Source organism: Macaca fascicularis, chromosome 3 (assembly GCF_037993035.2).
Source record: "Macaca fascicularis isolate 582-1 chromosome 3, T2T-MFA8v1.1".
Classification (NCBI taxonomy): domain Eukaryota; kingdom Metazoa; phylum Chordata; class Mammalia; order Primates; family Cercopithecidae; genus Macaca; species Macaca fascicularis.
In genome coordinates, this window is record NC_088377.1 from 47,933,213 (window position 1) to 47,956,616 (window position 23,404).

Sequence of the window (23,404 nt, forward strand, 5' to 3'; positions counted from 1 at the left end):
CAAGCAAAATTATCTTGTAATGAATAAATAAAATACACATCACTTAGAGTACAGTCTCATATTTTTTTCCCTTCAGTAGTACAAAAAATTGAGCTGACATTTCATGTGTGTAAATGAATGAATAAATTAAACTCTTCATACTAAAGTCACTATGACTTATGGGTAATTGAGCCTTGGATTTATATTTGTCTTTTTTCCATATACATGTCAAGAATGCTAAGTATTAATTTTTAGAGAGAGATCTGTAATAAATATTTATTAGTAATATTTCTGTACTTTTTAATGTGAAATTATATTTCTAGAAAATAACTCATCAAGGCCAAGTGCAGTGGCTCACGCCTGTAATCCCAGCAATTTGGGAGGCCAAGGCGGGCAGATTGCCTAAAGTCAGGAGTTCGAGATCAGCCTGGTCAATATGGTGAAACCCCGTCTCTACTAAAAACACAAAAATTAGCTGAGTGTGGTGGCATCCACCTGTAATCCCAGCTACTCGGGAGGCTGAGGCAGGAGAATCACTTGAACCTGGGAGGTTGAGGTTGCAGTGAGCTGAGATCACGCCATTGTACTCCAGCCTAGGCTACAAGAGCAAAACTCCATCTCAAAAAACAAAAACAAAAGCAAAGAAAATACCTCATTAGTAAATGTTAAATGAGTCATGGTAAATTTTGCTCTTAGTATATAAGAAACTGACCTTGACTTTGGGATTCTTCACAGAGGTACCAGATAAAGTCTCATCAAATAAGAAAAGTAAACCTTAAATTCAGATACACATTTAGGTATCTTCCTGGTTTAGATGCAAAGATAATCAAGAATTTTACAGAACCTGCATCATGTAGAAAAGGTTTTCAGTATGGTTCAACTGACAGCAACTTTCAGAAAAATATATGATGAATCACAATATATATTTCCTCCTTTACACTAAAGATTATTTTTATTTACCCTGTATGCTGTTTTAGTTGAATGCCATGTAGCAGACTGTTGGTTAATATCATGGAATGAGGTCTGTTAATGAATGAATACAGTTATTTTCACACACAAAAATCCAATAAAGAAGAAAGAAAAAAGTAATGAATCTTGAGATCTTTAGAAGTCTTAGAAATGTGTGAATTTTCTGGGTCGAAAGAATGCCCCCGTTTAGTTTTGTAAAGTCTGTAATTATAAAACAGCTCTGTTCTACATGACCTCATAGATAATCCTGAGTCCCAGATGCTTTGCAGAGAAGCATCCTTGCCTTTCCTTGAGGCAGTGATCAGGACATAGATGGGGGGAAGGATGTGCCTGGGAGGAAGGTCCCAAGACCACATCTCATCCTGGCATGCCAGTGCCACCCACCTGCCTGTGCTGCAGTTGTTTGTCATTGACTGGGCAAAGCAGGTGACCCACATCTCACTTGCAGGTATTGACTGGGCTCCCAAGAGCGATCGCATCGTCACTTGTGGAGCAGACCGCAATGCCTATGTCTGGAGTCAGAAAGATGGTGTCTGGAAGCCAACCCTGGTGATCCTGAGAATTAATCGCGCAGCTACTTTTGTGAAGTGGTCCCCCCTAGAGAACAAATTTGCTGTGGGAAGTGGAGCACGACTCATTTCTGTTTGTTACTTTGAGTCTGAAAATGACTGGTGAGTGACATCTGAACTTTTTCTATCCCTCTCTATAGAATTTACATTTGCACTGAAAAAACTCTGGTTTTTTCTCATCTGGAGTTGTGTGGTTTTTTTCTCTGAAATTCTTGATGCTGTCTGAGCATTTTCCCTTCTGATGTGCATGTTAAGTTAAATCGCATGTTTTTTATATTAACATAGAGCTATTGTGTCCATGTTCTGTTCTCACTCTATACTGCACATATTGCTGTTTTCTTACTCTCATATACAAATAATAACCTTGAAAGAGTCTCTGTTCCCTGAGGAATTTTTTTTTTCACACGATATCTATGTAGGATTCCTACAGATAACAATGTTCTTTTTTTTTTTTTTTTTTTTTTTTTTGAGACAGAGTCTCACTCTGTTGCCCAGGCCAGATGGAGTGCAGTGGCACGATCTTGGCTCACTGCAACCTCCACCCCTCGTGGTCCAAGCAATTCTCCTGCCTCAGCCTCCCGAGTAGCTGGGATTACAGTCACCTGCCATCACGCCCGGCTAATTTTTGTAGTTTTAGTAGAGATGAGGTTTCACCATCTTGGCCAGGCTGGTCTTGAACTCCTGACCTTGTGATCCACCCCCTTGGCCTCCCAAAGTGCTGGGATTACAGGTGTGAACTACCACGCCCAGCCAGTGTTCTCCTTTCTTTAAAGCTTATTTGCCAAACAACTCTGTGTCTTGATGTAATATTTTACTTGTTTAAACTATTGAAGTGAAAACTCACCAGAATCGTAGAAGTCTAATCAGGCTATTGTACATTTTTTAAATAAATCACTCGTAGCTGACCCAGTCAAAACATAGAGGTTGACTTTATGACCAAAACTTATTTTAACTACTCCTTCCTGTTTATTTTGATAAGAAAACAATTATTCTCCACCCTGGCCAAGATGGCGAAACCCCATCTCTACTAAAAATACAAAAATTAGCCGGGCACAGTGGCAGGCGCCTATAATCCCAACTACTCGGGAGGCTGAGGCAGGAGAATCATTTGAACTCAGGAGGCAGAGGTTTCAGCGAGCCAAGATCATGCCATTGGGCACTCCAGCCTGGGCGACCCAGTGAGACTCCATCTCAAAAAAAAAAAAAAAAAATTGTATTCTACCTGGCGTGTGTTCAGCATGACTGGTAAATATCCTTCAACATAAAGTTGTCATTTAGTACTATACTGGCAGTGTTTGTGTTTCTACTAAAAATAGCAGAGTATACATGACTCTTTGTAGCCGTTTTGTTATTTGTATTCTGCTGAAACTGAAAGGAGGGGATTATCATGTTACCTTTGTAATTTAGTAAAACTTCGGAAATTTTATTCTTCGAAAAGAGATTGGGAACTTGCAGTAAAATTGAGTTATGGGCCGGGCATAGTGGCTTACGCGTGTAACCCCAGCCCTTTGGGAGGCCAAGGTGGGTGGATCACCTGAGGTCAGGAGTTTGAGACCAGCCTGACCAACATGGAGAAATCCCGTCTCTACTAAAAATACAGAAAAATTAGCGGGGTGTGGTGGTGCATGCCTGTAATCCCAGCTACCTGGGAGGCTGAGGCAGGAGAATCTCTTGAACCCAGGAAGCGGAGGTTGTGGTGAGCTGAGATTGTGCCATTGCACTCTAGCCTGGGCATCAAGAGTGAAACTCCGTCTCAAAAAAAAAAAAATTGAGTTATGAATTTGAAACATGTTTTTCTTTCAAATGTGTATAAATCAAGGCCAACAAAATGTTACCTGCTAGAAACGATTTAGAAGTTTCATTGTAATGGGATAGGAAACTAAGTTCATTAATATTCCTTCAAGGCTAAACTTTATGTCAGCTGGTACTCCTTGCAATCTTACAAATTTCTTTTTTTTTTTTTTTTTTTTTTTTTTTTTTTTTTTTTTTTGAGACGGAGTCTCGCTCTGTCGCCCAGGCTGGAGTGCAGTGGCCGGGTCTCAGCTCACTGCAAGCTCCGCCTCCCGGGTTCACGCCATTCTCCTGCCTCAGCCTCCCGAGTGGCTGGGACTACAGGCGCCCGCCACCTCGCCCGGCTAGTTTTTTGTATTTTTAATAGAGACGGGGTTTCACCATGTTAGCCAGGATGGTCTCGATCTCCTGACCTTGTGATCCGCCCGTCTCGGCCTCCCAAAGTGCTGGGATTACAGGCTTGAGCCACCGCGCCCGGCCAATCTTACAAATTTCTACAGGAAAGTTTTCTTCCAAGTTAAGCTTCAACCTCAGTAATTGTTTACTTTTTTTTTTTTTTTTTGAGACGGAGTCTTGTTCTGCCGCCCAGGCTGGAGTGCAGTGGCCGGATCTCAGCTCACTACAAGCTCCGCCTCCCGGGTTCCCGCCATTCTCCTGCCTCAGCCTCCCGAGTAGCTGGGACTACAGGCGCCCGCCACCTCGCCCGGCTACTTTTTTGTATTTTTTAGTAGAGACGGGGTTTCACCGTGTTAGCCAGGATGGTCTCGATCTCCTGACCTCGTGATCCGCCCGTCTCGGCCTCCCAAAGTGCTGGGATTACAGGCTTGAGCCACTGCGCCCGGCCAATTGTTTACATTTTTATTCGTTGAGAATTAGTCTCAAGTTAGGTAAATTGGATTTTATTATGGTACAAGGTATTGTCTTTGAGCAAGCTGTATGTTTAGGGCAGTTTTTCAGCTATAGAATAGTTATTTCATATTTCATAGGAGTACTTTAAAACCTCTCAGAAGCTTATAATTATTTTGTTTGCCATCTTTTCCTCAATTAAAAAAATTACATTATAAAGGCCAGGCACGGTGGCTCACGCCTGTAATCCCAGCACTTTGCGAGGCCAAGGCAGGCGGATCACAAGGTCAAGAGTTGGAGACCAGCCTGGCCAACGTGGAGAAACCCCATCTCTACTAAAAATACAAAATATTAGCCGGGCGTGATGGCGCATGCCTATAATCCCAGCTACTTGGGAGCCTAAGGCAGGAGAATCGCTTGAACCAGGGAGGTGGAGTTTGCAGTGAGCCGAGACCATGCCACTGCACTCCAGCCTGAGCAACACAGCAAGACTCTGTCTCAAATATATATATACACACACACACACATTATGAAACAGTTCAAAATATTGTTCTTTCTCCTTTTTTAGAGACTTTGTGGGGGGGGGGGTTGGTTTATTTTTTGAGACAAGGCTTCTGTCACCCAGTCTGGAGTGTGGTGGCACAAACACGGCTCACTGCAGTCTCCAACTCCTGGGACCCAGCAATCTTGCCACTTCAGCCTCCCAGGTAGTTGGGACTACAGGTTTGCACTACCACACCTGGCTAATTTTTTGATTACTTGTGGAGACAGGTTCTCACTTTGTTGCCCAAGCTGATCTCAAATTCCTGTACTCAAGCAATCCTCCTGCTTTGGTCTCCCAAAGTGCTGGGATTACAGGTGCAAGCCTCTGCACCTGGCTGTCTTTTTCAGAACGAACTTTTTCAGATAGGATTCTAAGAAAGCAATTCTATAGCCAGGCGTGGTGGCTCATGCCTGTAATCCTAGCACTTTGGGAGGCTAAGGCAGGTGGATTGCCTGAGACCAGGAGTTTGAGACCAGCCTGGCCAACATGGTGAAAGCTCATCTCTTCTAAAAATACAAAAATTAGCCAGGTGTGGTGGTGTGAGCCTAAAATCCCAGCTATTAGGAGGCTGAGACACAAGAATTGCAAGAACCCAGGAGGCAGAGGTTGCAGTGAGCTAAGATTGCGCCACTGCACTCCAGCCTGGGCGACAGAGTAAGACTCTGTCTCAGAAAAAATAAAAATAAAAAATAAATAAATAAAAGAAAGTGATTCTCGCTTGAAGCTGGGAGGCGGAGGTTGCTTTGAGCCAAAATTGCGCCACTGCACTCCAGCCTAAGCAGCAAGAGCGAAACTCTGCCTCAAAAAAAAAAAAAGTGATTCTATAGAAAGGTAATTTAGCATTCAAGGAAAGGCATTGGCTCAATATTTAGTTTCCCAACTGTAGAGCAATCAGACACGATTGGTTTTTAAACAGCAGTTTGGGGGCAGAAATGAATGAGTTAAGCCAAAATACTGACTGGTCATAGACATAAATCATCTTTTTTGGATGGTGCTAGAGAATTAGAGGCTAATCCCCAATATGAGGTTCTTCCAATTTCTTGGTTGTGATTTTTCAGTGAAAGAAATTAAAAAGAATTTGCAGATTCATGGAGACTTGGGAAGGATATTAAGCTATCTTACAACCCCAAATTGACCAAAAATGGAATAGCAAATCACTGAATATTCATAATAAAAATTGAAGTATTTTCAAACTTCAGTTTTTATCTCAGAGGTTAATGTCATATGTAATCCAAAATCTCACAAAAAAAGTAACTGAGTTAATCAATATCTATGCTTACTAATGAGGACCACTGAAAACCAGCTGTTGTGCCGATATCATCAAGGCCAGGAGTGGAGAAGTGCTTGTTCATGGTTCTTTTCCTTTCTGTCCTTTAGAAATGCACCTTGTCAGCTGGGCATAGTGGCTCATGCTTGTAATCCCAGCACTTTGGGAGGCTGAGGCCGGTGGATCGCTTGAGCCCAAGAGTTTTAGACCAGCCTGGGCAACATGGAGAAATCTCACCTCTACAAAAAATACAAAAATTAGCCAGTCTCAAATTATAACCTGTTCTTAAAAAACCTTGCCTCTGGCAGGAGGCCTGGTGACTGACAGAAAAACGTTGAATGATCTGTTACTTTTCTATAGAATCTTTTTTCATAGAAACCTATCTGAAAAAGTTTATTCTGAAAAAGATAACATTCTGAATTGTTTTATCATTTTTTTTTAAATTAAGGAAAAGTGTGACATGCTTAGGTGTTTTCACCCAACATAATTTGTAGGTCATTTGGGGATGCTTGTTGAGTGGATAAACTGAAACAGTTTTCCCCTCTCATAGGTGGGTGAGCAAGCACATTAAAAAGCCGATTCGCTCCACAGTCCTCAGCTTGGATTGGCATCCCAACAACGTTTTGCTGGCAGCAGGATCATGTGACTTCAAATGCAGGTGGGAACCAATAAGAACTGATAGACTCGAGCTGTGCGTTCTTCATCCTTCAACAAATAATTTTGGGTTCCCTTTGTTTTGTTGTTGTTGTTGTTGTTGTTTTTGAGACAGGGTCTCACTCTCACCCAGGCTGGAGTACAGTGGCACCATCATAGCTCACTGCAGCCTCCAACTCCTGGGCTTAAGCGATCCTCCAGCCTCAGCCTCCAGAGTAGTTGAGACTACAGGCATGTGCCACCACACCTGGCTAATTTTTTTTTTTTTTTTTTTTGAGACGGAGTCTTGCTCTGTGCCCCAGGCTGGAGTGCAGTGGCGCGATCTCGGCTCACTGCAAGCTCTGCCCCCCAGGTTCACGCCATTCTCCTGCCTCAGCCTCCCGAGTAGCTGGAACTACAGGCGCCCACCACCACGCCCGGCTAGTTTTTTGTATTTTTTTAGTAGAGACGGGGTTTCACCGTGTTAGCCAGGATGGTCTCGATCTCCTGACCTTGTGATCCGCCCTCCTCGGCCTCCCAAAGTGCTGGGATTACAGGCTTGAGGCACCACGCCCGGCCCACCTGGCTAATTTTTAAAAAATTGTTTTTATTCTTTGTAGAGATGGGGTCTTGCTGTGTTGCCCAGGTTGGTCTTGAACTCCTGGCCTCAAGTGATCCTCCCTCCTCGGCCTCCTAAAGTGCTGGGATTACAGGCATGAGCCACTGTGCCTGGCCTGTAAGTTTCCTTTTCTTTGCAAGGTACTGTGCTAGGCACTGTGAGGGACTCAAAAATGAGGCCCAGTGCTGTGGCTCACACCTGTAATCCCAGCACTTTGGGAGGCTGAAGTGGGCGGATCACCTGAGGTCGGAAGTTCGAGACCAACTTGGCCAACATGGTGAAGCCCCGTGTCTACTAAAAATACAAAAGTTAGCCTGGTGTGGTGGCACACGGCTGTAATCCCAGCTACTCGGGAGGCTAGGGCATGAGAATCATTTGAACCCGGGAGGTGGAGGTTGCAGTGAGCTGAAATCACACCACTGCACTCCAGCCTGGGCAACAGAGCAAGACTCCATCTCAAAAAAACAAACAAAAACAGAAAACAACAAAATAGAAGCAGCTTGTGATCTAGAAAAGGAGCTCAAGCATGACGATTAAAAGAAAAAGTGCGTAAGTCACAGGTAGAAAGAAGTCGACTTGGAGGTGGGATAGGAGGGAGAGGCAAGGGTGGGGCCAGCAAAGATTTTCTTAAGTGTAAGAATATCTACGGTTTAGAGGGGAGGGTTAGCATGTACTCTCTCTGTCTCTGTCTCTTTCTCACCATCTCTTTCTGTCTCTCCCTTTCTCCCTGTCTTTCTTGACTACACTATTTTTCTCATTTCATATTCCAGGCAGCAGTCTCTGCAAATTCCAAAGTGAAACGATTAATAAAACATAGCTAAACAGTGCACTGCTAAGCTGTTATTGAGCTGCTCTTTCCGTTAAAGCTTTTTATTTTGTCATCACTATGAAGCTAGAAGAAATGCAGCTGCTTTGCTAGGAACTTTAAGGATCATACCATGTAATTCCATGTAATTACTTTTTAAAGTTCTTTCTCAAGAATGCTTTTTCCCCTTAGCTGAAAGGAAAGCAAAGCAAATACATGCTGCTTCGTGTTGACTATATGGTAGGTTGGAAGATGAGGTGCACTTTGTTTTTTTTTTTTTTTTTTGAGACAAGGTCTTGCTCTATCACCCAGGCTGGAGTGTGGTGGTGCGATCATAGCTCCCTGCAGCTTTGACCTCCTGGACTCAAGCAATCCTCCCACCTCAGCCTCCTGAGTAGCTGGGACCACAGGCATGAGCCACCATGCTTGGCTGATTTTGTTCATTTTTTGTAGAGATGCGGTCTCACTATGTTGCCCAGGCTGGTCTCAAACTCCTGGTCCCAAAGGATCCTTCTGCCTTTTACTCCCAAAGTGCTGGGCTTATAGGGATGAGCCACTGGCACTGCACTCAGCTGCGATACACTTTCTTCAGTAACTGTGGAGAATTCCCAGAAAACCAGGCCAGTGGTTTATATCCAGGAATACTCAAAGCTTAAGGAGAAAGAGATGTGTGTTTGAGTTTGGCAGAGAGGATGGGGGTCACGGTAGTGTCAAGGCACTTTATATTGTGGACCTGTGTTACTTGTGATTTCTTAACCAGAGTCATTGGAAAATAGAACTAGGTGGCACTAACCCACACCACCTGGATTCTTTGATGGTTATGAAAATAGGTTGCAGTTATTTTGTTAATATTAATTTCCACGAGTGTTTCTCTGTCACGAAGGCTGGAGTGCAGTGGCGTGATCTCGGCTCACTGCAACCTCCACCTCCCAGGTTCAAGCAATTCTCATGCCTCAGCCTCCTGGGTAGCTGGGATTGAAGGCATGCACCACCATGCCCTGCTAATTTTTTTGTATTTTAGTAGAGACGGGGTTTTACCACGTTGGCCAGGCTGGTCTCGAACTCCTGGCCTCGAGCTATGCGCCCGCCTCGGCCTCCCAAAGTGCTGGAGTTACAGACATGAGCCACTGTGCCTGGCCCAGTCCTGTGGATATGGGTCTGTCCCATTCGTGTCCCCAACTTGGTGGCTAAGAGCCACTGCTTCTTTCTTGGCCGCCTAAGACTTAAGCAGCTGCTGTCATGATGCAGATTTAAAGCACAATGCTTCTACCGTATCGTCATATAACCTCACATAACTCCTCTGCCAGGCATCTTCCAGAACCTCTGTACTGCCATGGTCATTTGGGGTGGTAGGTGGGATTCCTCGGTTCTTTCAGGGAGCCTTGAGGTTCAGCAGTTTTTTGAAGAGAAGAAGATATACGAAGTAGAAATCACAGTGGAGGGTGAAAGGGCCCTAAAGGGTAGATTTCCAGCCATTCCCCTTTGTCCTTAACTCTGGGCCAGAACATCCTCACACACAGCTGTGTGGAATTAGATAAAAAGAGTGAGTTAGTGGAAACTGGCGACACCACCTGTAAAGGATCTGCCTCCATCTTAAGCTATTCCTGCCACAGAGACTGGACAGTGGGCCTGAGGGTCCAGGGAGCCTGCCCACTCCTTGTCACTGGCCTCCCTTGGCTTTCTCTCAGGGTATGTCTTTAAAAGGGTCATTACCAGCCGGGTGCGGTGGCTCACGCCTGTAATCCCAACACTTTGGAAGGTCGAGATGGGCAGATCACTTGAGGTCAGAAGTTCGAGACCAGCCTGGTCAACATGGTGAAACCCCGTCTCTACTAAAAATACAAAAATTAAGCAGGTGTGGTGGCACGTAACTGTAATCCCAGCTACTTGGGAAGCTGAGGCAGGAGAACGCTTGAACCCAGGAGGCGGAGGTCGTGAGCCAAGATCATGCTATTGCACTCCAGTCTGGTCAACAAGAGCAAAACTCTGTTCCCCCCCCACCAAAAAAAAAAAAAATATATATATATATATATACACACACACTAAAATATAGATTTGCCAAACTTGGGTCGGCCTGTAGATAGCTCTTAATAATTCTGTTACTTGAGAGGTTTGAATATCTGAACTTACCTATCATGATTGATTGATTGATGGATTTTTATTTTTTTGAGATGGTATCTCGCTCTGTTGCCCAGCCTGAAGTGCAGTGGCGTGATCTTGGCTCACCGTAGGCTCTGCCTCCTGAGTAGCTGAGACTACAGGCGCCTGCCACCACGCCTGGCTTATTTTTTGTATTTTTAGTAGAGACTGAGTTTCATCGTGTTAGCCAGGATGGTCTTGATCTCCTAACCTCGTGGTCCGCCCGCCTTGGCCTCCCAAAGTGCTGGGATTACAGGCGTGAGCCAGCACACCTGGCCTTATTTATTTATTTATTTATTTATTTATTTATTTATTTATTTACTGAGATGGAGTTTCACTCTTGTTGCCCAGGCTGGAGTGCAATGGCGCGATCTCGGCTCACTGCAACCTCCGCCTCCTGGGTTCACGCAATTCTCCTTCCTCAGCCTCCTGAGTAGCTGGGATTACAAGCAAGGGCCACCACGCTTGGCTAATTTTGTATTTTTAGTAGAGACAGAGTTTCTCCATGTTAGTCAGGCTGGTCTCAAACTCCCAACCTCAGGTGATCCGCCTGCCTAGGCCTCCCAAAATGCTAGGATTACAGGCATGAGTCACCGTGCCCAGCCCATGTTTTTTGTTTTTATTGAGTCAACCTCTTTGCATTCTGAGATTCCTTGTGGCAGCTGCCTATGGCCTGTTTCTAGATATATATTTTTTCATTTGCTTTTTCCTTTTCTCTCTGCCCTTTAAACAGAGTGTTTTCTGCCTACATTAAAGAAGTGGATGAAAAGCCAGCCAGCACGCCCTGGGGCAGCAAGATGCCTTTTGGGCAGCTGATGTCAGAGTTTGGTGGCAGTGGCACTGGTGGCTGGGTCCACGGGGTCAGCTTCTCTGCCAGTGGGAGCCGCCTGGCCTGGGTCAGCCACGACAGCACCGTGTCTGTTGCTGATGCCTCAAAAAGTGTGCAGTGAGTATTTGCCTTTCATTTGGAAGGTGGGGAACAAGGGGTGGGATCTCTCACCAGCTGAACCAGGACTGCCCTTCCTGGTCAGTCAATCAGTCCGGGCGCGAAGGCTAACGCCTGTAATCCCAAAACTTTGGGAGGCCAAGGTGGGTGGATCACAAGGTCAAGAGTTCAAGACCAGCCTGACCAAGATGGTGAAACCCTGTCTCTACTAAAAATAAAAAATTAGCCAGGCGTGGTGGTGGGCGCCTGTAATCCCAGCTTCTCGGAAGGCTGAGGCAGAGAATTGCTTGAACCTGGGAGGCGGAGGTTGCAGTTAGCCGAGATCACGCCACTGCACTCCAGCCTGGGTGACAGAGCGAGACTCCGTCTCAAAAGAAAACAAAACAAAATAAAACAAAAGAACTCAATCAAAACTGCAGGCAGGCTGGACTTGGTGGCTCACGCCTATAATCCCAGCACTTTGGGATAGGCTGTGGGCAGATCACCTGAGGTCAAGAATTCAAGAACAGCCTGGCCAACATGGTGAAACCCTGTCTCTACTAAAAATACAAAAATTAGCCTTGCTGGGCACAGTGGCTCACACCTGTAGTCCCAGCACTTTGGTAGGCCATGGGTGGACCACCTGAGGTCAGGAGTTCAAGACCAGCCTTGGCCGGGCGCGGTGGCTCACGCCTGTAATCCCAACACTTTGGGAGGCTAAGGCGGGCGGATCATGAGGTCAGGAGATTGAGACCATCCTGGCTAACAGGGTGAAACCCCGTCTCTACTAAAAATACAAAAACTTAGCTGGGCACGGTGGCGGGCGCCTATAGTCCCAGCTACTCAGGAGGCTGAGACAGGAGAATGGCGTGAACCCGGGAGGCGGAGCTTGCAGTGAGCGGAGATTGCGCCACTGCACTCCAGCCTGGGCGACAGCGTGAGACTCTGTCTCAAAAAAAAAAAAAAAAAAAAAAAAGACCAGCCTGGCCAACATGGTGAAACCCTGTCTCTACTAAAAATACAAAAATTAGCTGCAGTGGCTCACACCTGTAATCCCAGCACTTTGGGAGGCTGAGGCAGGCGGATCACTTGAGGTTAGGAGTTCGAGACCAGCCTGACCAACATGGAGAAATCCTATCTCTACTAAAAATACAGAAAATTAGCCGGACGTGGTGGCACATGCCTGTAATCCCAGCTACTCAGGAGGCTGAGTCAGGAGAATCACTTGAACCCGGGAGGCGGAGGTTGCAGTGAGCCAAGATCGCGCCATTGCATTCCAGCCTGGGCAACAAATGCAGAACTCTGTCTCAAAAAAACAAAAATTTTTTTTGCCAGGTGTGGTGGCATATGCCTGTAATCCCAGCTACTCAGGAGGCTGAGGCTGGAGAATCTCTTGAACCCAAGAAGCAGAGGTTGCGGTGAGCCAAGATTGTGCCATTGCACTCCAGTCTGGGCGACAAGAATGGAACTCTGTCTCAAAAAAAAAAAAAAAAAAAAACTGCAAGTCAGCCTTTACCGTGACAGGCACAGATACAAATTCTCGGGTTGGAAAATTTTTAAGACCTAGGTGTTCCAGAAGTACTTCTTAATGGAAGTACTGATAATGATTCCTTTCAAGAACCCTCCTGGTTTGCTACTGATAAGGGTCGCTTAAAAAGGGCCAGTTTACGCTGGGCACAGTGGCTCACACCTATAATCCCAGCACTTTGGAAGACCAAGGTGGGTGGATCACCTGAGGTCAGGAGTTCGAGAGCAGCCTGGCCAACATGGTGAAACCCTGTCTCTACAAAAATACAAAAATTAGCCTCGCATGGTGGTGGGTGCCTGTAGTCCCAGCTACTTGGGAGGCTGAGGCAGGAGAATCGCTTGAACCCAGGAGGTGAAGATTGCAGTGAACCGAGATCATGCCAGTACACTCCGGCCTGGGCACGAGAGCAAGACTCCATCTCAAAAAAAAAAAAAAAAAAAGGCCAGTTTAGTCTGTTACTCTGAACTCCTTACAAAATGTAAATACCATTCACCGGCCTTAAATTACATTGGAGATATATTCTTACTCAGGGTAGTCAGCAAACAATGACTTCATTAATTTGAGCCTTCCATTCAGTAAGGCTTAAAAACCATTGACGCCACTTCCTCTGCCGTGTGCTGGAAGGACTCTAATTATGGTGGCTTCTTTGTGAGTGGTGTGTCTGCTCAGCCATAAAGTACCTGGCCAAATATCAGAGTTCATTTTGTTCAATATATGTAGGAGGAAGAGAGAAGATTGGAATCCTTCTTCTTTTATCAATCTTTGTTCTTCCCTGGTGAATCCTTTTCCATTGATAGCTAAAGGAAACTCACCATTAAAGGTTTTGTGATGGACATGGCCACTTGAGTATCAAAAATCAATCACACTGGGTGACCTTTACTCCCTGTCAGGTCAGTAAGAGTCACCCAGTGTAAACAGCATGATATTTCAGACATGATACGTTTTTCCTAACAGGATTAAATGTGCATTTTTTAGCTAGTTTTACATATTTTTTTAAAGATTATCCCCTCCGGCCAGGCACAGTGGCTCATGCCTGTAATCCCAGCACTTTGGGAGGCCAAGGCAGGCAGATTGCCTGAGGTCAGGAGTTTGAGACCAGCCTGGCCAACACGGCAAAACCCTGTCTCTACTAAAAGTACAAAAATTAGCCAGGCAAGGTGGCAGGCACCTGTAATCCCAGCTACCCAGGAGGCTGAGGCAGGAGAATTGCTTGAACCCAGCAGGTGGAGGTTGCAGTGAGCTGAGATCGCACCACTGCACTCCAGCCTGGGCAACAAGAGCGAGACTCTGTCTCAAAAAAAAAAAAAAAAAAAAAAAAAGATTGTCCCCTCCATTATAAAATGTAGTCTTTCAGAAAATTTCTCTACATAAACAAACACTTATATATCTTTTCATTTTTAACAGAAATGAGGTTATACATTTTATACATTTTTGTATACATTTGGTAATTTGCCTTTTGATACTTGATAATACTTAGGTATTTTGATGCCAGTGTTACTTAATTTTTATATGGTTTATTGTGACACAGTAAGTTCTTAGCATATGCTTATTACAAGTCCCTATCTACCCTCATATTGACTTCTTTCCCTTTTCCAGTCCTGCAAGTCAGATTACATGCTCCACCCTTCCACTCCTCCAACATAAATATCTCATGTAGTAAAAGTCAGGTATACCACACTAAGGGCTTCAGATGACACATTAATTCTTCAATGGCAACTTTATGAAGGGCGTCCTGAGACATGTACAGTTAGCTTTTATTTTGTTATTATTTAGAGAGACACTCTCTGTCGCGCAGGCTAGAATGCAGTTCTGCAATCATAGCTCATTACAGCCTTGAACTCCCGAGCTCAAGTGCTCCTCCCAACTCAGCCCCTCAAGCAGATGGGGCCACAGATGTGCACCACCACGCTAGGGTAATTTTTTTTTTATTTTAATTTTTCATAGAGACTGGGTCTCACTATGTTATCCAGGCTGATCTCAAACTCCTGCCTCCAGCAATCCTTCCGCCTCAGCCCCTCAAAGTGCTGAGATAACAGGTGTAAGCCACCACGCCCAGCCAGTCAGCTATTGAATGCATCGTTTCTTGCATGAAGTGAGGTGCTCCTAACTCATCAGCCAGTGTGTTTGCCTGCCATATCTGTGTAATCTCTTTGCCACACTCAAGAGCAAATAACTACATGCACACACGTGTCCCTGCACGCACACATACACACACACGGCCCATTCGAGTGCGAGCTCCTGGCTAAGACCATTTGGTTCATTTTGGTGGCTCTAGTTGCTGACACAGTGCCTGGCCGTCAGCACAGATGTGTGTGGCCACAGCCGTCTCGGAGCTCCGGGGAGCACAGGCAAGGAGAGGGTCCTAGCACAGGTGTTTGCTGCCAAGTCATAGTAACAGAAAGAGCTCTAGGAGCTAAGAGCAGGGAGAAGCTGCTTTAGGCTGCAGTGGCCTCTGGGAAAGTGGACCGTGGGATCATGGGGGTGATCCCTTTAGAGCTGTGCTGGGGGTCGAAGGGCGTGGGCGGAAAGACAGGGCTTTGGGAACCAGTTTGTCATGAGTGGGCGGGGTCTCAGAAGCAGGCGGGAGGAGCCCAGGCTGGAGCTGGAGCCGGAGCCGGAGCCGGAGCCCAGGGCCACCCCTGGCTCAAGAGGCCTGCAAGTTGAGGTCAGAGGCTCCTTTTCAACATAAGTGCCCGTTGATACTGCAGAAGCCCCTGTGAGAATGGGTCCTTTGTTGTCATCTGTGTCTGTAAAGAAGCTAATAGTCTGTTACATCTTGGGATAACAAACGTTCTTGTGTTTAGGGTCTCAACTCTGAAGACGGAGTTCCTGCCGCTCCTGAGTGTGTCATTTGTCTCAGAGAACAGCGTCGTGGCTGCTGTGAGTATTTTTCTTCATTCTCCCTCGGGGTGCACTGTATGTGATGCTCAGACAGGGAACAATGTGTGCTCTGTCACCCTAGCACAAAGCAGAACAGTTTTTTGTTTTTTGGTTTTTGGTTTTTTTTGAGACAGAGTTTCGCTCTTGTCCAGGCTGGAGTGCAGTGGGTGATCTTGACTCACCGCAACCTCTGCCTCCCGGGTTCAAGCGATTCTCCTACCTCAGCCTCCCGAGTAGCCGGGATTACAGGCATGTGCCACCATACCTGGCTAAATTTGTATTTTTAGTAGAGATGGGGTTTCTCCATGTTGGACAGGCCAGTCTCAAACTCCCGTCCTCAGGTGATCTGCCCACCTCGGCCTCCCAAAGTGCGGGCGTGAGCCACCGTGCCTGGCCTTAGAGCTCACTCTTTTTTTTTTTTTTTTTTTTTTGAGACGGAGTCTCGCTCTGTCGCCCAGGCTGGAGTGCAGTGGCCGGATCTCAGCTCACTGCAAGCTCCGCCTCCTGGGTTTACGCCATTCTCCTGCCTCAACCTCCTGAGTAGCTGGGACTACAGGCGCCTGCCACCTTGCCCGGCTAGTTTTTTGTATTTTTTTTTTTAGTAGAGACGGGGTTTCACCGTGTTAGCCAGGATGGTCTCGATCTCCTGACCTTGTGATCCGCCTATCTCGGCCTCCCAAAGTGCTGGGATTACAGGCTTGAGCCACCGCGCCCGGCAAGCTCACTTTTAAGAGTAAGAGCAGGTGGGGCACGATGGCTCACGCCTGTAATCCCAATACTTTGGGAGGCCAAGGCAGGTGGATGACCTGAGGTTGGTAGATTGAGACCAGCCTGGCCAACATGGTGAAACCCTGTCTCTACTAAAAACACAAAAATTAACCAGGGCATGGTAGCGCACATCTATAATCCCAGGTACTTGGGAGGCTGAGGCAGGAAAATCACTTGAACCCGGGAACCAGAGGTTGCAGTGAGCTGAGATCGTGCCACTGCACTCCAGCCTGGGCAACAGAGCAAGACTCAATCTCAAAAAAAAAAAAAAAAAGTAAGAGAGGCCTATCATGGTGAACACTCTGCCAAGGAGCTGGGCGGTGGGCAGTGTGTCCTCCAGGGACTGACTGAGTCTCGTTTCAGGGCCATGACTGCTGCCCAATGCTCTTCAACTACGATGACCGCGGCTGCCTGACCTTCGTCTCCAAGTTAGACATTCCAAAACAGAGCATCCAGCGCAACATGTCTGCCATGGAACGCTTCCGCAACATGGACAAGAGAGCCACGACTGAGGACCGCAACACGGCCTTGGAGACGCTGCACCAGAATAGCATCACGTAGGTGCCGTCTGTAGAAAGGTGGTCAGGTGACAAGGTGCCCTCCTGCCCCTCGCTGTTTCCTTACTGGGTTCCTACAAAAGCTCTATGCCCCGCAGGCCCAGGCATTCCTTCAGGGACAAGTGCAGCAAGAAGTCCGTATCTTCCCGACTGCCAGGCTCTCATTTCCAGCTCGTGATAGGGAGAGAGTCGCCACCACCTGTCATTCTGTCCTTCAAGGTGCAGATTACAAGGCAGCAGCCAGCAGCAGCAGTGCAGACCCTGTTGCAATCCGAGGTGGTGGGGCTTCAGGGTAACCGCTTCCTAGGGCACCCTTTCTCAGCTACTCAAGAATGAAAGGAGACTTTCTTGAATGCTGTGTTCCCATGGTAGTGCACACATAACAGAAAGCGAAGTTACAGCCTGTTTGAAAAGGTAACTGTAACTGTCATTTCAAGTAATGGATACAAAAAGAAGATTCTTTAATTAAAGAAACAATTTCTTAGCATCATGATGACAAAGCTGAGGAGTGTTTCAACTGGGTTTTCGTAGGGTATATGTAATTATGTAAGACAACAGAATTGTGTTTTGTCCAGAAAGTTTGATTTTTATTTATTTATTTATTTATTTATTTTGAGACAGAGTCTCACTCTGTTGCCCATGCTGGAGTGCAATGGCACAATCTCAGCTCACTGCAACCTCCGCCTCCCGGGTTCAAGCAATTCTCCTGCCTCAACCTCCCGAGTAGCTGGGATTACAGGTGTGTGCCACCACACCTGGCTAATTTTTTGTATTTTTACTAGAGACGAGGTTTCACCCTGTTGGCCAGCCTGGTCTCGATCTCCTGACCTCAGGTGATCCGCCCACCTTGACCTCCCAAACTGCTGGGATTACAGGCATGAGCCACCACGCCCGGCCTGAAAGTGTGATTTTTAAGGTCTAGAGGAGAGGCTGGGCATGATGGCTCACACCTTTAATCCCAGCACTTTGGGAGGCTGAGGCAGGCAGATCACTTGAGGTCAGGAGTTTGAGACCAGCCTGGCCAGCATGGCAAAACCCATCTCTACTAAAAATACAAAAATTAGCTGCTCGTGGTGGTGCACACCTGTAATTCCAGCTACTCGGGAGGCTGAGGCAGGAGAATCGCTTGAACTGGGGAGGTGGAGGTTGCAGTGAGCCAAGATTGAGCCACTGCCCTCCAGCCTGGGATATAGAGTGAGACTCCGTCTCAGAAAAAAAAAAAAAAAAAGAAAAGCATCTGGAGGAGAAATATATGCTTGATATTCTAAATTACTGTGGTCAGAGTTGGGTCCCATGGGATTTTCCCTCATTGAGAAGCCTTTTCTATTGAGAAGCTTTTGTTGTGGTATTGATGGTGGGAGGAGTAATGGAAACCTCTAGACTTCCTGTTTGAGAGAACTGCAGTGAAGTGCAGGTTGTGCTTCATCTTCAGCACGTAAAATAGGCTGCAAATGCTCTATGGAAAAATGAGAACCAGAGGCCTGGCACCATGGCTCACGCCTGTAATCCTAGCATTTGGGAAGCCAAGGCAGGAGGATTGCTTGCCAGAAGTTCAGTACCATCCTGGGCAACACAGCAAGACCCCATCTCTCTCTTTTTTTTTTTTTTTTTTTGAGACAGAGTCTTGCTCTGTGGCCCAGGCTGGAGTGCAGTGACTCAATCTCGGCTCACTGCAAGCTCTGCCTCCTGGGTCCATGCCATTCTCCTGCCTCAGCCTCCCGAGTAGCTGGGCGTACAGGCACACCCCGACACACCCGGCCAATTTTTTGTGTTTTCAGTAGAGACCGGGTTTCACTGTGTTAGCCAGGATGGTCTTGATCTCCTGACCTCGTGATCCGCGCACCTCGGCCTCCCAAAGTGCTGGGATTACAGGCGTGAGCCACTGTGCCCGGCCATAAGACCCCATCTCTACAATTTTTTAAAAGTTAGCTGGCTGTGTTGGCGCACACCTGTAGTCCCAGCTACTTGAGAGGAGTGAGCCGTGATTGTGCCACTGTACTTCAGCCTGGGCTACATTGCGAGATCCTATCTCAAAAAAAAAAAAAAAAAACCTGAAGGCATAGCAAAACTTACCTTTTCTCCACATTCTTCAGGTTTCTCGTTCCACAGCAAAACTCACCTTTTCTCCATTCTTTGGGTTTCTCTGTCTTGAATGACGCTGAGTTATTTCTTGTGAATTTCTCTTAAGCTTCTATGCAGACCAAGTGTTAAGGAAAGAAACAGCTCTCATTGCCTCTCTGACACTTCTAGGTGAAAAGTGAAAAGACAAACCCTTGCCCATTAGTCTACTTTTATTTGCAGAAATTAGGTGCTCTTCGCACTAGAGCTGTGTCAGCTAACTTTTTCTGTAAGGGACCAGATAGTAAATATTTTAGACTCTCAGAGGCCGTAGGTCTCCATTGCAACCACTGAACTCCGTGGTTGTGGCAGGAAAGCAGGCACAGACGCTGTAAACAAATGAGATGGTGTGTTCCAGTTAAACTTTATGGACACTCAGATTTGAATTTCACATAATTTTCATTTCATGAGATAATAGTCCTCTTTTAATTTTTTTCCAGCTATTTAAAAATGTAAAAGCTGGGTCGGGCGCAGATGCTAACACGTATAATCCCAGCACTTTGGGAGGCTGAGGTGGGTGGATCACTTGAGGTCAGGAGGTCGAGACCAGCCTGACCAACATGGTGAAACCCCGTCTCTACTAAAAATACAAAAATTTGCTGGCGTGGTGACGGGGGCCTGTAATCCCAGCTACTCGGGAGGCTGAGGCAGGAGAATCGCTTGAACCTGGGAGGTAGAGGTTGCAGTGAGCCGAGATCGCACCACTGCACTCCAGCCTGGGTGACAGAGTGAGACTCCATCTCAATAAATAAATAAAAATGTAAAACCTTTTTTTTTTTAAGCTCACAGGCTGTACAGGAATAGGCGGTGTGTGCCATAGTTTGCCATCCCCTTCCCAGCGTTGGGGAAGAGGAGGGTAAGTTCTAGACATTTCAGAGAAGAAAGAAAAATATAGTCTGAGCAATGGAAGATTGTCTTGAAAGCTTTCCAGATAATTAGGCTAAGACAAGTTGTTTCATTTATCTGTTCCCCTGCTTGGCTGGTTGGAGTCTGGGGGTATGTCTGCTGCTAACATTTATAATGATTCATGTCAAACTCACGGAGGGCTGTTGGCTTATCTGCACTGGCTGTCTTGGAGGCTGATTTGAGAGGTTTTGTTTGGAGTCAGTTGGATTTCAGTCATGCTTCATCATGCCTCTGGTTTATTTAAAAACAAACAAAAACATTGTTTTCGCCATGGCTGTGGTGCTGCCCACAACCTGCTCCCAGCATTTGAGTGCCGTGTGGGCTGGGTCATTCCTGCTTCCCCAGGTCACTCTAACTGAGGCAGGTTCTTAACTTCTCCCTTTTCCAGTTTTGTCTTTCCTGGACATCTGGTAATAAGATGTTTTGGGGTATTTTCTGAGCCAGACTGTTGCAGCCTAATGTTCATGGACAAGTTCATAATCAGGAGTTAAAAGATAATTCATTTCCTGGCGCAGTGTGGTGGCTCACGCCTGTAATCGCAGCATTTTGGGAGGCTGAGGCAGGAGGATCACTTGAGCCCAGGAGTTCAAGACCAGCCTGGGCAACATAGTGAGACCCCCATCCCATCTCTATTTAAAAAATAAAGAAGATAATTCATTTCATTAAGCTGCCCTTACACGATTAGTCAGGAATGTTGTGTTCACTTCCACTACATACCTTACGGTCTCTTTTGCTTTGCTTTTTTTCAGTCAAGTCTCTATTTATGAGGTGGACAAGCAAGACTGTCGCAAATTTTGCACTACTGGCATCGATGGAGCCATGACAATTTGGGATTTCAAGGTATTTTCTACCTAACAGAACAAATTTTGTTTGTGTTAAAACTTTTTTTTTTTTTTTTTTGAGAGATAGGCTCCTTCTCTGTCACCCAGGCTGGAGTACAGTGGTGCAATCATGGCTCACTGCAGCCACCAACTCCTTGCCTCCAGCAGTCCTCCCACCTCAGCCTCCCAAGCAGCTGGGACAACAGGCACGCACCACCACACCCTGCTAATATTTTACAAAACTCTTGTGAGAGGAATGTTTCTCAATTGTTGAAACAAAATGTTAAATCTAGTATACAGTTTAATGTCCTAATATAAGACATTAAACTGGAAATCTCTCTCTTATTTTTTTTTTCTTTCTTTTTGAGACAGAGTCGTGTTCTGTTGCCCAGGCTTCAGTGCAGTGGTGCAATATTGGCTCACTGCAACCTCCGCCTCCCGGGTTGGAGCGATTCTCCTGCCTCAGTCTCCCAAGTGATTGGGATTACAGGAGCACACTACAACACCCAGCTGTTTTTTGTATTTTTAGTACAGATGGGGTTTCACCATGTTGGCCAGGCTGGTCTTGAACTCCTGGCCTCATGTGATCTGCCCACCTTGGCCTCCCAAAATGGTGGGATTACAGGCATGAGCCACCATGCCCGGCTGGAGAACTCTTTAAAACCTAAAAGTCATCCACTGAAGAACGGCACATTCTCAGTGAACTGAAATTTTTACTTCTAGATGTCCATTTGTTCATTGAGGAAAAATGGAGTGCTATTTTGGAAACAGGCCCTATTGGACACCAGCCCAGGTTTAACTATATAGATATATATTTATGGCTGACACTAATTAATTTAATAAACATTTACTAAGTGTCTTCTGGGTGCCATGCATGGTGCTGAGCACTGAGAATATCCAGTCCGAAGAAGCCTGTCTGGTAGAAGAGAGAAGTGGATACAGGGGCTGGGTAGGGGATTCGGCAGAGCTCGGAAGAGAAGCCAGTGCTTCTGTTTTCACACAGAGGAATCGGGCGATGCGCCGACTGCCCGACTGCCCGCACTGCAGGGAAAAGGTTGCACCTGAGCAGCATCCTGAGCTGCGATGGGTTTTGGAGGGGAGGGGACTAGGAGTTGAGAAAGCACAGGCGAGCATCGTAAGTTGCAAGCGCAGCACACCCAGGCCAACTCTGGGCTTCGGAGAGCGCACACTGCCTTTGAGGCACTGCCCATGGTGTGGTCCTCCAGAAGCATGGATTAAACTAGAAAAAAGAGCTGTGGGCAGCCAGGCTGTGTCATCCCAGCACCTTGGGAGGCCAAGGTGGGAGAATCGCTTGAGGCCAGGAGTTTGAGACCAGTTTGGGCAACATAGTAAGACCCCATGTCTATAAAAAAGCCCGGTGCAGCCAGGCATGCTGGCCCACTCCCGTAATTCCAGCACTTTGAGAACCTGAGGCTCGTTTCTCCTCCCTGCTTCCCTGTCTTGAGCACAGGAGTTTGAGACCAGCCTGGGCAACATAGTGAGACCCTGTCTCTATTTTTAAATATACATATATATATATATATTTAAAAACCAGGTGCAGTGACACATGCCGTTAGTCCCAGCTACTTGAGAAGCTCAGGCAGGAGGATCTCTTAAGCCCAGGAGTTGGAGGCTGCAGTGAGCTGTGGTCACACCACTGCACTCCAGCCTGGGGCAACAGAGCAAGACCCTATCTCAAAAAAAAAAAAAAAAACCACACACACAGGAGGAGTGAGGAGTGTGCCCACAGCCTGTGGGTGGAGCAGTGGGGAAAGGGGACACCTGGCCTGCGGGAGCCAGCAGGGGGAGCCCGGGCCTGGAGTGTCTCTGCAGGGTGAGTCCTGGGAGAGCCTGTCTGGGGTGGGGCAGGGCCAGGTTCAGGGTGGGGACAGGCAGCACCTCCACTGAGGAGGAGGGAGTGGTGTGATACCTCCCTCGGGGAAAACCTCAGGGTGGACACTCCTCAGTGACATGAGTGCTCTTCCCACCTTTTCCAAGACTCTCGAGTCTTCCATCCAGGGCCTCCGGATAATGTGAAGCTGAGTGAGCCTCCGCCATCCAGCATGACAAACTGTGGCCGACCGCAGCTGTGCCGTGGCACGATGGCGAGGAAGCCAGCCCCAAGGAAACACTGAAAACATATCACGCCAATGCCGTGTGGTTTTGTTTGAATATAAAATTGGTGAAAGTGTTGGTTTTTTAAAAGCAGTAATTTTTTTGTTTTTGTTTTTTTGCGATTTCATTCCATTCTTGACCAAAGCTTCTCTTTAAGTAGTTTATTATGGAAAACTGTCACACTAACTTAAAAGACAGGGTGAGGGAGATATGTAAATTGTCCACTAGAAAATTAAATAAAGGAACTGAATGTGGTTTTGGTTTTGTTTCCTTGTAGTATTTCAATTTTTAGTAGGAAAATATGAGTGAATTCTTCATTCAGTTAGGTTTGTTTTAGGCAAAATCGTAGATCCTTGGTTTCTTAAATTGCACCATTCTATACAACCTTGAACCAAAAAGCAGCATTTAGTGGGGGGTGAGAGAGAACCATTTCTGAACGTTGCAATACTTCTGCAAAGCAGGTTGTGTTGGTCTGTTTTGTGTTGCAATAAAGGAATACCTGAGACTGGGTAATTTGTTTAAGACAAAGATTTATTTGGCATATGGTTCTGCCGGCTGGACAAGAAGCACGGTGCCTGCGTTTGCTTTTGGGGAAGCCTCAGGATGGTTTTACTCATGGAGGAAG

At 46.4% G+C, this 23,404-nt stretch overlaps 1 protein-coding gene across 3 annotated transcripts in view; it reads left to right on the plus strand.

Annotated features, from left to right (window-relative positions):
• Nucleotides 1-23,034, plus strand: part of ARPC1A (actin related protein 2/3 complex subunit 1A) — a 39,831-nt gene extending 16,797 nt beyond the window's left edge. Inside the window, exons 4-10 of one of the 3 annotated variants that reach the window (XM_045387914.2) lie at nucleotides 1,397-1,619; nucleotides 6,516-6,623; nucleotides 10,895-11,107; nucleotides 15,419-15,494; nucleotides 16,626-16,819; nucleotides 20,593-20,683; nucleotides 22,663-23,034. In XM_045387914.2, the coding sequence (XP_045243849.1) occupies nucleotides 1,397-1,619; nucleotides 6,516-6,623; nucleotides 10,895-11,107; nucleotides 15,419-15,494; nucleotides 16,626-16,819; nucleotides 20,593-20,683; nucleotides 22,663-22,701 (944 nt within the window). In that variant the 3' untranslated portion in view covers nucleotides 22,702-23,034. The remainder of the gene's footprint in view (nucleotides 1-1,396; nucleotides 1,620-6,515; nucleotides 6,624-10,894; nucleotides 11,108-15,418; nucleotides 15,495-16,625; nucleotides 16,820-20,592; nucleotides 20,684-22,662) is intronic. The other 2 variants (XM_045387915.2, XM_045387917.2) reach the window with 2 other exon arrangements.
• The last annotated feature ends 370 nt before the right edge of the window (nucleotides 23,035-23,404 follow it).